General features: G+C 48.0%; 6 protein-coding genes across 8 annotated transcripts; 4 read left to right on the top strand and 2 right to left on the bottom strand.

Annotated features, from left to right (window-relative positions):
• Positions 1-111: 111 nt before the first annotated feature.
• On the bottom strand, positions 112-513 carry FOIG_15551 (uncharacterized protein; the record flags this gene model as incomplete). The annotated part of the gene is made up of 1 exon (XM_031216925.1): positions 112-513. One exon carries the CDS (start codon positions 511-513, stop codon positions 112-114), a length of 402 nt encoding a protein of 133 aa, XP_031053364.1.
• Positions 514-3,481: 2,968 nt separating this feature from the next.
• FOIG_15550 (uncharacterized protein) lies at positions 3,482-5,164 on the top strand. 3 transcript variants are annotated; one of them, XM_031216924.1, is made up of 5 exons: positions 3,541-3,625; positions 3,743-4,271; positions 4,325-4,480; positions 4,540-4,744; positions 4,822-5,164. In XM_031216924.1, exons 1-5 carry the CDS (start codon positions 3,596-3,598, stop codon positions 4,874-4,876), a joined length of 975 nt encoding a protein of 324 aa, XP_031053363.1. In that variant the 5' UTR covers positions 3,541-3,595; the 3' UTR covers positions 4,877-5,164. The 3 variants fall into 3 exon arrangements, with proteins under 3 accessions (XP_031053361.1, XP_031053363.1, XP_031053362.1); XM_031216922.1 differs by having other exon boundaries at positions 3,482-3,625; positions 4,540-5,164; XM_031216923.1 differs by having other exon boundaries at positions 3,625-4,271; positions 4,540-5,164.
• A 545-nt stretch (positions 5,165-5,709) lies between these two features.
• Positions 5,710-6,845, top strand: FOIG_15549 (uncharacterized protein; the record flags this gene model as incomplete). The annotated part of the gene is made up of 5 exons (XM_031216921.1): positions 5,710-5,832; positions 5,887-6,096; positions 6,150-6,453; positions 6,512-6,664; positions 6,721-6,845. Exons 1-5 carry the CDS (start codon positions 5,800-5,802, stop codon positions 6,843-6,845), a joined length of 825 nt encoding a protein of 274 aa, XP_031053360.1. The 5' UTR covers positions 5,710-5,799.
• Positions 6,846-7,607: 762 nt separating this feature from the next.
• On the top strand, positions 7,608-8,921 carry FOIG_15548 (uncharacterized protein; the record flags this gene model as incomplete). Its single annotated transcript, XM_031216920.1, has 2 exons — positions 7,608-8,129; positions 8,184-8,921. The coding sequence occupies 2 exons, from the start codon at positions 7,608-7,610 to the stop codon at positions 8,919-8,921; spliced, it is 1,260 nt and encodes a 419-aa protein (XP_031053359.1).
• A 502-nt stretch (positions 8,922-9,423) lies between these two features.
• Positions 9,424-10,651, top strand: FOIG_15547 (uncharacterized protein; the record flags this gene model as incomplete). The annotated part of the gene is made up of 2 exons (XM_031216919.1): positions 9,424-9,676; positions 9,732-10,651. 2 exons carry the CDS (start codon positions 9,424-9,426, stop codon positions 10,649-10,651), a joined length of 1,173 nt encoding a protein of 390 aa, XP_031053358.1.
• Positions 10,652-11,241: 590 nt separating this feature from the next.
• On the bottom strand, positions 11,242-13,274 carry FOIG_15546 (uncharacterized protein; the record flags this gene model as incomplete). The annotated part of the gene is made up of 3 exons (XM_031216918.1): positions 11,242-11,620; positions 12,047-12,962; positions 13,130-13,274. 3 exons carry the CDS (start codon positions 13,272-13,274, stop codon positions 11,242-11,244), a joined length of 1,440 nt encoding a protein of 479 aa, XP_031053357.1.
• Positions 13,275-14,266: the final 992 nt, after the last annotated feature.

The following is a 14,266-nucleotide window of genomic DNA, read 5'->3' as shown; positions in this document are numbered from 1 at the left end:
TGAAGCCACCTACAAGACTCTTGGCACACTCGACAGGATACTTGGTAACAGCTGCCCGCACACCATCACTCGGGGCTTACATCTACCATCTTCGCTGGTCCTACAAGAGCATTAGACTTTCTCGCCATCCCCGCAAGCATCAGACTCACCAAAAACAAAGACAACGACAGCCTCCCTACCCCGCCCGCCTAAGATCTCGACTCCAAAGTCAGATACAGCACATGAGGCATCAAATTTATTTGCCCCAACATACGGGACACTCCACATAAACGCAACCTCGTTCCTCCCCTCGAATCCGACGATGCGGTATGTGATCGAACCATCAAGGCCTCCGCCTATATGACTCGACTTGCAGCGTAGCATGCCGCTCTCCCCTGCTAGAATTGTCTGCGGCGGCTGTAAGTCTGGCGTCTTGTTCCATTGGCCGTGGTTGAGAGTTGGCCATTCAGGCTCTGTGTTGAGCTCCTCGTTGGTATGGTTTAGAATAACGATGAGTAGCTCCCTCGTGGCCATGGCGTTGTTGGTCTAGGAAGTGTTGGTCAGGAGGGAGATGTTGGTCAAGACTGGGTAAAAGAGGTGAAGATATGTTGGAGATGTGGCACTGCAAAAATAGTCGTTGAAGAACGCCGCGGCTCAATACACTTTATATGGCTCCATTGGAGGAGACCAAACACGACACGGTCATCTTGCTGGCCATAAGATTAAGGTTCAGGCTGCCGACACAGATGATAAGAAAACATCACCATGGTCACCTTGTGGTGTTGAAACTGGGAAACCAGAATTCACAGTCCCCTCGCCATCCATACCCCCACAGCTGCAGAGCTCAAGCCAAGGAATCACAGATTATTGAGGGGATCCCCTAAGCTAGTTGACAACACACCACCATCCCGAGAACCCACCTTTGCCAAGCTGCATAAGGCGCGTCAGATCATCGTAACACTCATTTGAGTACAGTGTCCAACCGTATACTGGGAAGACACCAACGGTCAAGATGGTGGGGAAACATCAGCGGCCGATCAAGTTTAGCGGAGACGATTAGTGCGGGGAAGCTGTCAAACATTATACCAACAAAATATCAGCGCAGCTTGAACGATCTATGACACTAACAGGCACCGAAAAGGTTGCCACGTGCCATAGCATTGCGTCTATGTGGGAGAGAAGACGTCATTGTGATAAAAGGAACACTGGATAGTGAAAGGCTGTAACCTGGATCGTCAGGGCACACACCCAAATTTGAGTTTTAGTAAAGCTTAAACTATGATACCCTATGACACAGTGTCATTTAGACTCAGGCAGCACGCGCCAAAGCTGTTCGAGTTCTTCGGGCGTTCTGGACACTCAAGTTTTATGTGCTTGCTTCGCCAGTCTCTGCCGTAGGTTGCTGACAGCGGTCACCAAGTCTCGTGATGTTTATCTAGCATAAGGGTGCCACCCCATCTATCCAAGCTCGTTAAATTTAATCATGCCACGATGGATGTCTCTGTGTATAGGTTTGAAATAGTTGAGGATTCATAGTCGCCTGACCCTTTTAGGGCGAGGTATTGAGGTCTTCTTCAAGTCAGAGTACAGTTGCTATGCCCAGCATCAGGATGAGGAGTTTGCGAAATGTGTAGAGCAGAGGGGATTAGGTGATTTATATGTCACGACGGTATTACACTAATGCCAGACCCGTTAAACGGGTTTTCTTGATGCTCTCAAGTATGCTGATTGGACCCCTGCTAGAGTAAAACGTCACCTAGTCTTGTCATCACACTTACATGAGTTGCTGTCCACTCAGGTCCGCACTAATGCCATTGATGATTGTTTACTCGCCTCAGTATAAAGAGCTGAGCTTTTTGAATGCCAAACGGGGCAGGATAGGCCGAATCTTCCAGACAAGGTATAGTTTTATGCTGTTGCTCGGATGTTCGGGAATGCCAAACTCTGCGAGATGACAGTGGGTGATTGGATTACAGTTGGCACTTTCTAATGCTTGCTTTTCGAATGTTACTCGCTTCCGCATTATACTTTGACATGCCATTTTATCCAAAGTTTCATTGCTTCTGCGGCAAGACTCGGGTCTCTAGAAGCGAACCCGAGCCCACGATGTAACCTCGACTTCAGCCGCAGCGAATTCCATCAAAAGCCTCACCACTCTCCGTCCAGAATACCACGTATACAGCGCCCTTTAAGACTTTCAAATTCGCCGCCGGACAACAAATCCAGACAAAGAAGTCTCCGAAGCCCGCGAAAGGTCTTCTAATTTCGGCACTCTGGTAGATTAGTCTAGACAGAAAAGGGTAAGGGATCTTGCGCCCGTTGTGAAAGGCTAAAGACAAGCTTTCAGCTAAGGTTAAAAAGTGTAACGTCGTGAAGCTCTAGAACTAAGTGGAACGGACCTGGGATTGTTTCAGTCGATTTAGTTTCGACCAGTGTTTGGCAGGAGGTTTTATAATGTTGACTAGACGTTTCGAGACTGGTTGGTTTTGGGACGTGGCATGATTGTCGATAACATCAGCCCATCAGTTATTGCTTTTTCTTTATGTTTTGCATGTCATGTTTCGGCTACTGGAATGGCATTCTGACAGAGTCCCAAGAGCCAAGTTCACGGTCCAGTGATCTGCGCTTCAATCGTGGAGATAATTCCAAGCGACGATTCAATGCTGATCAAAGCATGCTTTACTCCTAATAAACCTCTTGCAGCAAAGCTTGTCTCTCACTCGAGCGCCTCTTTACCGTTTCAGATCTCGGAAAAAGCGGCATGCAACCAATAAACCCCTACGGCCCGAGACTCCTCGGTTAGCAGCACATTAGCCAATACCCATGCTCTGCCCCGTATCTTGGCCATGCAGGGATTATATTTGTACCAGTTCCTTCTGGCGTGTCGATCTCTTCGGGAAGTCCCTCCGAGCTCCCTATTCGAGATCCAACACCATATTCAACAAATGGTACCAACGGACAATTTCCTTGTACTGTGCCGCAGACGCATGAAAATCAGTTACTAACAATACGTGTCAAAGGGCCGAAGGAGAGCGCTGCGGGAATTTGCTTGCTTTTTCTCATGTCCAATAAGCTCCGTTTTCCGCCGACCGTTTCGAATCCTTGCTTTTTCCCACTGTAGGTTGAGATTAATGACAGAGTGATTCGGATTACCGCATGCATATTCCCAGTAAAATATCCTTCATCATGTCTTTGTAAACCAACTGCGCCAGTGCGCCCCGTATCTGGTGGCGTCGCGAAGCGATCTGACATTGACCACCATAAGCACTTTACCCCTGTATTTGACAGTTTTTAGCCAGATGCATATGACATCCGTCTCACAAAAGGCCCGGAAGTTTGTGGTGTGTCAGCTCGTGTGTGTGCTTGCCCCGGTACTGGATGATCTGTGAAAGCTTATGATGCCGTTCATTGTGATTGTGCTGTAGTGTAATGATTCTCATGTGCTGATTTCGGAACCGGCACCGCCGCACACAGGCTGTATGCAGGACGTCACAGAAGAGAGCTTCGGCTTTTCATTTAATCGACGCCAACCCCATCTCGTTAGACCTCAATTTTGAATCTCAACTTTTGGTTTTCTTCATTTATGAGTTGAGCTGCCTGCTTTGTATCTCGAGATATGGCTGGCGTCGCTAAAGAGGCCGTGGTGGTAAGTTACCATTCCGATCTGTCCTGGTCCACTGCCTTGATCAATCCGAGCCATGATCTGCATTTCTTGGCAAGATTGAGACCATGACTCGCTTGCTAACCGCGATCTACGATGCAGCCCATCGAGGCCGTGCTCTTCGGAATATCAACGCTCCTCGTGCTCGCTCGATTAGCCCTTCGAACAATTCGACAACACCAGAGTCTCACCGTCAGCGATTGGTTTCTCATCGCCTCTCTACTCGATGCCGCTGCGTTATTTGGGACCGATACGGCAGCGTATAACTTGGGGGGAATGGACGAATATGATCCAAGTGCGCCGCCGCGAAGTATTGAGGATCAGATCACGTTGATGAAGGTCTCGTTTGCGGGAAACTATTTCTACGACACGGGTGTATACTTCCCGAAGCTGGCGTTGTTGGCGCTTTACTTTAAGCTTATTCCACAAACACTACCGCTGCTACGAAAATTCCTCTATGGAGTTACTGCTTTGACGGGGTCGTTTATGCTCACGACTTGTTTCTTGGATACCTTCTGGTGCGGCTCAAACGTATCTGTCAATTGGGAGATTGATGGAGAGTGCAGTACTTTTGACTCAAAGACTGTCTTCCGGATTGATTGGGTCATGAATCTCATCTCCGACATGCTTGGTATGTTCATTTCAGTGAAGGTATGCTCAAGTAATCACTAACATTATTGACAGTCTTTGCACTGCCTTTCCCGCTTCTCTTTGGTCTACAGCTCAGCAGGCGGTACAAGGCAGGTCTGGTTGCGATCTTTGCATCTGGACTCATCACATTGGGAGCAAGCATTGGTAGATTTGCGACTGTCGAGGCAATTCATGCCTGGACCAATGTTTGTGAGTCAACATCATCAACTTCAAGTCTTCCGTCATGACAGATTTACTGACTTCCTCAGACGTCCTCTCCATGACAGAGATCGCCGCCGCAATAGTCGTCGTATCTCTCCCCGCCCTCAAATCCCTCCTCCACGGCCTCGGCCTGCGCTCCTCTAAGCAAAACACTACACAGACAGGTTCAGGCTACAACAAGCACTCAGGTACAGTGACAACCTCAAGTCACTTCAACAAGCTGTCAAGCGGCCGTGACCACCACAGAGAACTGTACGCCTCCACGGCTCGCGTGGCGGTGGGCGCCGAAGAAGACTCCGGCAGTGAAGTGGAGCTGACCAACCTTCAAGGTATCTACAAGTCGGCCCGCATAAGTGTGACCTACCAGCGAAGAGAAGACGGTGACTGGCAGGGGAATTCGGGACGGGGGTGAATATGTGTGCTGTTAGAGTATGGATGGTGGTGGATGGATGTAAAGCGTTGCATTAGATATGCAGGTGGACCAACAAAACGGGAAATGGCCGGGAATAAGAGTGACATAACAGTTGGTCTCACTGACCCCGAGTTATGTATAATAAAGAAATATACACATAGAATATGACAGTTTACCATAGATCAGATCATCATGCATGAATTCTTAACTTACCCTTTAGTTCAATGCAGAGTTTTACTGAAACGTGTGAAAACCTTGAACCAACAGAAAGTCAATATTGAATCTCTTATTGGTGCATTAACAAAAAGACTCCCTCCCTCCATCACAAAGCTCAAAGATCAACCAACACACACATCGTCTCAACACTCTTCCCCTGTCAAATTCTTTCCCATGTTACATCCGTTGGTCCCAGGTTTATTCTCGTTTGCATATCGACGGAACTGCAACCCGGCCAATTACCACCTCTCATTTACAACCCCTCCAGTTTTAGCCCCCATGTCAAATGCTAACCCCGGTCATTTTCTCAATTAAAAATCCCGTAAAGCAGAAATGCGATTGCTTTTTCCGTTTCCCGATACGTCCCTCCTGTCCATGGCCCGACTTGTGCCGTAGACTTGCAGCGGGTAAAACTCACCCCATGGATCCTCCAGGGACCTTTTAGTGTTGCATTCTATGCAGTAGGTCGTTCGATATTGTTGTTTTTTTCTTTTTTTTCTTCTGTAGCCGAGGTGCTGGTGCTGTAACCATGCGGCGTATTAAATAAGCACCATGAACTGGAATTTTAAAGTATACCTGCAGTCCTGTGAACCTTAATTCTTTTTATTCTTCTCTATTGCCGCGAGTGCACCGTTATATTTCCCGTTGTTTTTGGACTGGAAGACAATCGGAGTTCACAATGGCGTTCTTCATCGATGGAAAGGATTGCATGGTAGGTCACTTTAGCTATCGATCTTCATATCTGCAAGCATACTCACAAGCTTAGATCTCGGAATGGATCTTGCTGGCAGCCTCTTATGTCTTCGTCGGTCTTCGTATCTACGCGCGTCTCTTCCGTGCGCGTGAGAAGTTGGCTTGGTCCGATTACCTTCTTCTTCTGTCCGCCGTTAATGCTCTCGCCCTCATCATCTGCGACACTCTGACTTTCCAGATGGGTGTCATGGATGAGTATGAGACATCTGTCAAGCTCTCCAAGGTGAGACGATCTCAGCCTCCTTAAAGCGTCACGCGACTAACTTATCTATGCAGATCTCCTTCGCTTCCAACTACTTTTACGATGTCGGCATGGGTTTCCCCAAGATGAGCATGCTTGCTTTTTACTGGGCCTACTTCCTCCCCTCCACCGGCATGGGCTCCGGTATGCGAAAGGCTCTGTATGGCATCACTGCCTTTGTCTGCGCATCATACATGGCGATCCTTTGGGACGACACTTTCTTCTGTGGAAAGGATGTTTCCATTCAGTGGTCTCAGGAGGAGGGTGCTTGCAGTGTCTTCTATGCACCTGAGCCCTTCATTCTCAACTTTACCCTGAACTTGGCCTGTTATCTTGCCGGTATGTTGACGTTCCCTTCTGCCTGCCGCGCTCCACCAAATACTAATTGATCTTGTAGTATACGCCCTCCCTCTCATCCTGCTGGTCCAGGGTGTTCTTCAGCCTTCCAAGGGTGTCACTTTTACCTTTGTCCTTGGTGCTCTGACTATCTGCACTACTATTGTGCGATTTGTGACTCTCAAGGTTGGCACTGGCCAAGAGAATCTTGTTTGTAAGTCTTCCCTCTCTCGGATCATACCAACTCAGCTTCTGATGTCTCCTTTCCAGACCCTATGAGTATGCTTGAAATGGCACTTGCTATTACTGTCGTCGCCCTACCAGGCTTGAAGCCACTTGTAGATCGCTCCCCAAAGCATGAGACGAGGAGCGAGGTGTTTGAGATCAAGAACTAAGGAAGGACAATATTCGTACCCGGTCCTACAGCTACTTAGCTCGTTACTTCTCTTTCGCGAGAGCAACTATTGTTCTCTGGTATAAAAGTGTTTTAAGCTGTGCTACACTTGTCCCATGCTCTGTGCACTAGATATTGTAATACATTGGTAAATTGAGGCTGCATTTCTAATAATAGAACATCGCTTGCGTCCTGGCGGTCCTTGGCGAACAGTGGCTTGGTATCTTATCTCTGTGGCTGTGTTTAACTCATTTACCGCGTTCGTGGCTGTGTTTCGCGTTCATTGCTCTCTGTAGGGTAAACCAGCGTTACTCAGTCATAAATCCTAAAGAGAATCATTACTGTGTAGCTTCCAAAACAGTGAAAGATTTCAATTAGACAAAACGAGGATCTAGATCAGAATTTTTCTTTCTTAAATGCCGGATAATCCTGGGTTTTAACCGTATTTGTTGGTGAACATTCTAATTCCCAACTCGGGGCATAGAAAGTCCCGAATCAACACCAGTTTTCAGATCCTGACATCATCACATCAGACTCCCTCGGGTCTTACTTACACCCGAACCATAGCTCGAGGAAATGTCCATCCAATCACGGTGATGAAATGAGACCATGCATGGAAAATCGCAAGGCAGCCAAGTCTATTTTTCGCGTCGCAGTATCTACTCTATAATGAATTATAAATGACACCCAAACCCAATCTGTGTGAGCAGCTTGACTCATCTCCATCACTTTTCAGTCAAGCAACGTCTTTAAATACTCAAATATGGGAATCTCAGCTGTTCCACCAATCGCAATCATCGGCGGTGGCCCATGCGGTCTCACGTTAGCACGTCTGCTCCAGACCGCAAGCATCAATTATGTCGTTTTTGAGCGCGACGAGTCTCCAACATCAACACTAAGAAGCCAAGGTGGTACGCTAGACATCCATAAAGAATCAGGCCAAGAAGCGCTCCGTCGCGCAGGTCTCCACGACCAGTTCAAGTCATTGGCTCGATGCGATGCGACAACGATGACCTTGATGGACTTTCAAGGGAAATTCCGGGCTTCGTTTGGAGAAGATGATGGTGGTGATAGACCAGAGATAGACCGTCGACAGCTGCGACAATTGTTACTCAATTCTTTGCCAACGGATCGTATTCGTTGGGGCAAGATATTGGATGCTGTTTATCAGAAGGAAAATGGAGGAGCGCGCGATTGGACCCTCAAGTTTCGCGACGGATCGACTGAGAGTGGCTTTCGACTCATTGTCGGAGCAGATGGTGCTTGGAGCAAAGTACGGTCTCTCGTGAGTGTTCCATGACCTACACTGGTGAGAATAATTAACTAATTTTATTCACAGATCACTGACGCCAAGCCCATCTATTCTGGGAAATCGTTTATTGAAGGCAGAATATCACCAGACAACTCACAATACAAACTCGCGCAACAAATAGCAGGCAAAGGAACAGCCGTGGCAATGAGTGCCAAATCCACCCTCGCAGTCCAACAATTATCCGATACCTCATACCGGATGTACATGGGCGTAGTAGCACCTGAGTCCTTGACGCGTCCTGGCGGTGACGCTGATCCAAATGACATGGACAAAGCGCGAAAGACGATGCTTGGATCTGGAGGCTTTTACGAAAACTGGACACAAGACTTGAGACGTTTAATCAAGGCGTCTGAGGGACCGTGGCGCCCTTGGCCACTTTATCGCCTCGATAAGACCTTGTTCTCTTCTAATGATGAAGATGTACACCATGGCCGACCTAGATGGAAACGCGCTCCAGGCGTTGTTTTGCTCGGAGACGCTGCGCATCTCGCTACTCCAAATGGTGAAGGCGTGAACCAAGCCATGTATGACGCGCTTGTACTATTCGACCAAATCATCTCCGAAACTGGGGTTCGCGAAGGACCTTATGATCAGAAACATGATGCAGAAGCTCTAGAGCGGGCAATTGTTGCTTATGAGAAGGAGATGCGACCTAGAGCTTACGAGCATATCCAGAGCAGTATCGACATGGAAGATATGATGTATGCTGATGATGGGGCTCAGCGCATGATAGAGGCTTTCAAGTGTGCTCATGGCGAGAGTTAGTCTCACCGCTACGGTTCGAATTACATACCAACGCAACTCTTAGATAGCAGAATAGTCTGTATTTCACCCCTTAGCAATGCATCCACAGCATCCCAGGTCTTTCAGGCCACGGACCAGAACCGCATTAATTCCGTCATGGCAGTGCACTCTAACCTCTTGCCCCGACCAATAATCTCATCTGAATTTCGGATTACTTCCCCCACATGTTTCCGTGGCGCATGGCTAATCTAGATGACGTTAGCTCCCGTAACCTTGAAAAAGCCGAAAAACCCACATATTTTTCGGGTTGTGGGAGATCTAAGTGAACGCGAATGCATCCAGTCCTTCATTATGCCGCCATCAAGGCTGAGGCATCCACTCGGATCGGTATTGCGTAACGGACGTGTAAGCTGTAATTCTCCGAGCCACCAATCCGATGAACTGTATTATATATAAAAGCTAACCTAATCGCTTCTGAATATGCTTCTTTACAACCTTCTCACTCGTCAATCCTTTGTTCAACATGGTCTCTTTCAAGTCCCTCGCTTCAGCGGGTTTCGTTCTCGCTGGTCTTGTTTCCGCTCATCCTGGTGAGAAACATGATCATCAGAAGATCAAGAGACAGATCCAGACCCGCGACACTATCGCCAACCTGGGCCAGCGATCGCTGAATGCGTGCTCTAGTTCTCTGCATGCCCGGGAGCTGAAGGCTCGTTCGATTGCTCGCCGAGCAGAGAAGGTCGAGAAGCTTCGTAAGAGACTTGGCATCAAGACTGGTATGCTAAGAATTCTCTTTTCGACTTTCTTTCTGGTACTAACATTTTTCAATAGCCGCCAAGAAGCACCGCCGCGATGAAGATGATATTGTCAAGTGGGAGGCTGTCAACCACAACAAGACTGGAGTCTCAAAGAACGACATGTTCACTCCTCTCGAGACAGTCTTTGGCGCCAACTCCAGCTGTATCTTGTCTCCCGAGATCACTGCTGGTCCTTACTACATCGTCGGCGAATACCTGCGATCCAACGTCATCGAGAAAGAGTTCTGCGACGGAGTACCTCTGTTCCTCGAGGTCCAATACGTCGATGTCTCGACCTGCAATGGAGTCCCCAACTTGGCCACCGACGTTTGGAACTGCAATGCCACTGGTGTTTACTCCGGTGTCAGCTCCCAAGCTGGTCTGAACACAACTTTCCTTCGCGGTATTCAGATCACCGACCACGATGGTGTTGTTCAGTTTGAGACCATCTTCCCTGGTCATTACGAGGGACGCGCTACCCATACTCATCTCCTCACTCACGCCAATGCCTCGGTGTCTTCCAACGGCACAATTCAGGTCTATAACAGCCCTGTTCAGCACATTGGTCAGCTTTTCTGGCCCGAGGATCTCCGTGAGGAAGTTGAAGCTCTTGCTCCTTACAACACCAACACTGTCGAAGTGACCACCAACGAGGAGGATATGTGGTCTGTCCTCCAGGCCGATGAGTCTTATGATCCCTTCCCTCAGTACGTCTACCTGGGGGACTCTGTCCAGGATGGAATCTTTGCTTGGATTCAGATTGGTATCAACACTACTGCGGACTACACCTCGGATGAGTACTACGGTGTTGCTGGATACTTGGCTAGCGATGGTGGCCATGCTTTGGACAGTGGTATCGGTGGAGGCGGCGGTGGCGGTGGCCAGGGAGGTCAACCTCCTTCGGGCAGTGGAACCCCTCCTGCTGGCCAGCCCACTGGAACTCGCTCTGCCTAAGCAGTCAGAGATAGACTCTCACGCGGGGTTAAGTGAGGCTGCAGAGAAATGTCTTGAGCAAATTGAAGTGAAGGCAACTTGTGGGCGAGAGTGAGATACATAGATCTATATCGCTCAAGGGCATGGCGGAAGGGGAAAGGGAAACCTGTAAAAACTAGACTATATTGCTTGGGAGGATGGGTAGAGTGCGCTCAATAAAACACGAAAATTCGAGTATCATAGATTCATGTTGCTTCTCCCCGAGTCCCATGTCTGATCAACTACCGGTGTGCTGTGCTGAGCTAGCGTGATCGACACCCCCTGACTCGCGATGCTCCACATGGCCAAGGTCTCAGCAGAATCGATCGGATGTGCTAGTGGTATTTCCATCCGACAGCTTGGCAAAAATAATTCGGGATTCGGACTCTATTTGACCTACTAAAGTCAAGCCATCGATATGTTTATACCCATCAAGATAAAGAATATCGTACAGACAAAGCAAAGAGATATTAATTCAAAATGTCGAAGACTACCTATTCATATAGGAATAACCCCCCCCCCCCCCTTACTCTTGACTAGCCCAACCATCATCATGCCAACTCAAATGTCTTTCAACACTTACAAGTAACACCATCCTCTCCCGCGCTCTCCGAACACATGCCCTGATGACAATTGTCAAAGCATTTGTCAAAGCATTTGTCAAAGTCATCATACACTCCATCCTCGCACTTTGACTCTTCCTTGGCGCAGCCAGTGCAGTTGAAGTCTCCCGTGCCCAATTCTCGCTCGCACTTACCACCATCACACCTGTTCTCGCATTGCCACAGGCCGCTATATATGCCAGCGCTGCAATCGCCCTTCTTCCGCTCTCCGTAGTCGCATTCGAATCGCTCCTCTCCATCCTTGTTCTTCGTCTTGGTGCAGCCATTTGCAGTGCAGTAGGTCTTGCATTGGTCCTCGGTGGCGAACAGCTCTTCATGAAGACAGCCCCTGTAGCAAGAAAATCAGGCTGGTTAGCATGCTGGACATATCGGCATCAGAATAGAAGATCCAGGCTTATACTTGAGCGAAGAGACAACAGGGATTCCAAAATGCGATATTTCCTAATGGTCCCGTGCTCCTATGCCAAGGATTTGCTGAGATACTTTCAGGCTAAATGGAGCGTCAGAACCTTATCGTGTCATCCATACATTTATCTCGCTTTCTATTGCGCCACCTCTCGCCTTCCTGTTGGCTCGTGCCAAGCAGAATAATGAAGTCCTAACAGACCACGCAAATTAAACAATTAAGCTTAGCGATAAAAATGCAGCGGCCCTGACTCCAAAGCAGCAGGAAGTCCATGCCGAATGATCTGATAACCCCTGAATTCAAATACTCCACAATTAAGGCTGTCACCAACACGTCACTGTTGGTTACCTCAACTCAACATGCTTGCCTTGTCTCCTCCTCTTTTCCTCGCACCTGTCCTGTTCTTCACACCCGATTGGCGCCTCCTGCCTCCACCTTGCATATTGAGCTGCCCCTCTAGCACTAGCAAAGACAGGATCAATTACTGCTCCCCCCTCATGAACGAATGATACTTTTCCCCCGCTATCGCTTTCTCTCTGCAGGTACCCGTTACCTACGAGCGCGCTTCGTAAGGCTTGAAGAAAAGCCGGGTGTGTCGCGTTCTCTCCTGTCAGCAATATTGTGTCGAGGCGGAATCCTTCGGGAACTGTGCCGCAGAAACCCTGCAGCCTGTCGGTCACGCGAGCCCAGAAGTCGGGTTTGTCCTCCGAGGTAGCTAGACCTAGTTCAAGGTCTACAAACGCCCGGTCACCGTGTCTGGGCTGGAGATCCGTAAATGCAGACCGAGTCCTGATAATCTCTCCACGTAAATCGGTAGGAGTGATTCCCACGACTAGGGTTGTCTCCAAGGGAACATTGCCCTGCTCCTCCGCACATTGCCAGAAGCTTTTGTAGTGTTTACACAAACCCTTCCTATGCCCCGCGAAAACAGCATATGACTCGAGAAGCTGGCTTGGGTATCCGCCGGCAGCGGGCAAAGGAAGTACAACTTTTGGACGGGGCAGACCAGCGGCCACCCACGGTCGAATATGCGCATATTCGAGCGCGTCCCAGAGGTCTGGTTCTGCCAAGCCTTGAATCCGGAAGTGCGACACAGCCACTCTATCCAACGGACTCGTGACTGCGATAGAAGTCACGTCGCGTAGCGAGACAAGTATGGTGGCGATAATGCCGACATCGGGCGTTGCTGACCTTCCGATCTTTTTGTTGAAAGATCGTCGCAACTTCTCCCATCTGGATGGTGGTGGAGGCGGAGGAGAATTGGCTAGACGCTTCATAAGTGCTGCATATTCCGGGTTTGCAGGAATAGACGCAATGTTTTTCACAGTGCCATTATAGAAGCGTACAGCAGCGGTCCTAGTAATTAACCAATCGGTTTAATTATCGCTGGCGATAATGAATAATTGGGATCTGAAGTAAAGGGCAGCGTACCCGGAAGATAACGAGAGACTGAATCCAATCCAGGCGCATCGTGAACACTGGCGGGTAGACAATCAGCGCAAGTAGGAAAAGGCTCAAAATAGTCACCAGAAGCCTTTGCGCTGCCAATCAGGCCAAAAAGAAGTGCTAAGCGCATGGTGGGATTGAGAACGACAGGAAATTTGGGTGAAACGTAATGGAAGAAATAGTTAAGTAAGACAAGGTGCTTGACAAGTTTGAGCGGGTTCAGATGGTATGTCACATGGAAGAGGTCACATGACAAATTGTGTCAGCCATGCACAGCCAATAGCCTATACCCTGTACTTACTACTGACTGCTATTAGATGCAGCTAGGGATTTCTCACTTACTTCAATTCTATCACAATAGATATCGGCCTTGACTTTTCTTTTTGCTTTCAATTAACGTATTTACCTATCCTCAGTAGACTACAGCAAGCAATCCTTGACTTGCTACTTCAACCGCAGATCTCCTGTATTATGTTACATATCAAGTATAGAGACAACTAGGGATTGATAGTCTTACCTCCTGTTTCTTTTTTAAAATCCATATAGAAAGAATTCCATATCGTCCTTGCTATGCAGTCTTCTACGCCAGTTATATTAGTACATGGGGGCTGTACCTCAAAGCGAAGCTTTCAGGCGTATGAAGCCATGGCTTTGGAAGCGACCAATTAGAAAAGTGGAAAACCTTGGCCTTGCTGTAAGCTCTTGCAGAGTCCTAGGCTTTAATATCAGAGCCAAGATACATAGTATAGTTATTACCTCAGAATTCCCCTATTGACATATTATAAGGATGACATAGAAGAATAGGGGCTCTATTATAAGATAGATAGTTAATAATTTCCATGTTATAGTCATTCCTAGATACCGAATCTATCTTACTTATAATATAAGTAAACTCCTTCTTAGATAGTTCTATAAGCATGACCTGAAATGAAAGGATGTTATTTTCCGGGAATAACTAGTAGGCTTGAGGCATGGCTACTGTCATAGAGGGTAGAAAGAATAGTTCGTCTATGTTTTAAGTCGGAATTGATAGAAAGAAAGCGTTAATATCGACTCTGGTTGAAAGCCAGGAGCTTAGTAAAGGAATCGGCCCAGGTAGCTAAATATGCAACATCAGTCAGC

Source organism: Fusarium odoratissimum (genome assembly GCF_000260195.1).
Source record: "Fusarium odoratissimum NRRL 54006 unplaced genomic scaffold supercont1.54, whole genome shotgun sequence".
NCBI lineage: Eukaryota > Fungi > Ascomycota > Sordariomycetes > Hypocreales > Nectriaceae > Fusarium > Fusarium odoratissimum.
The sequence above is the reverse complement of the archived record's forward strand: the minus strand, read 5'-3'. Positions and strand labels throughout refer to the sequence as shown.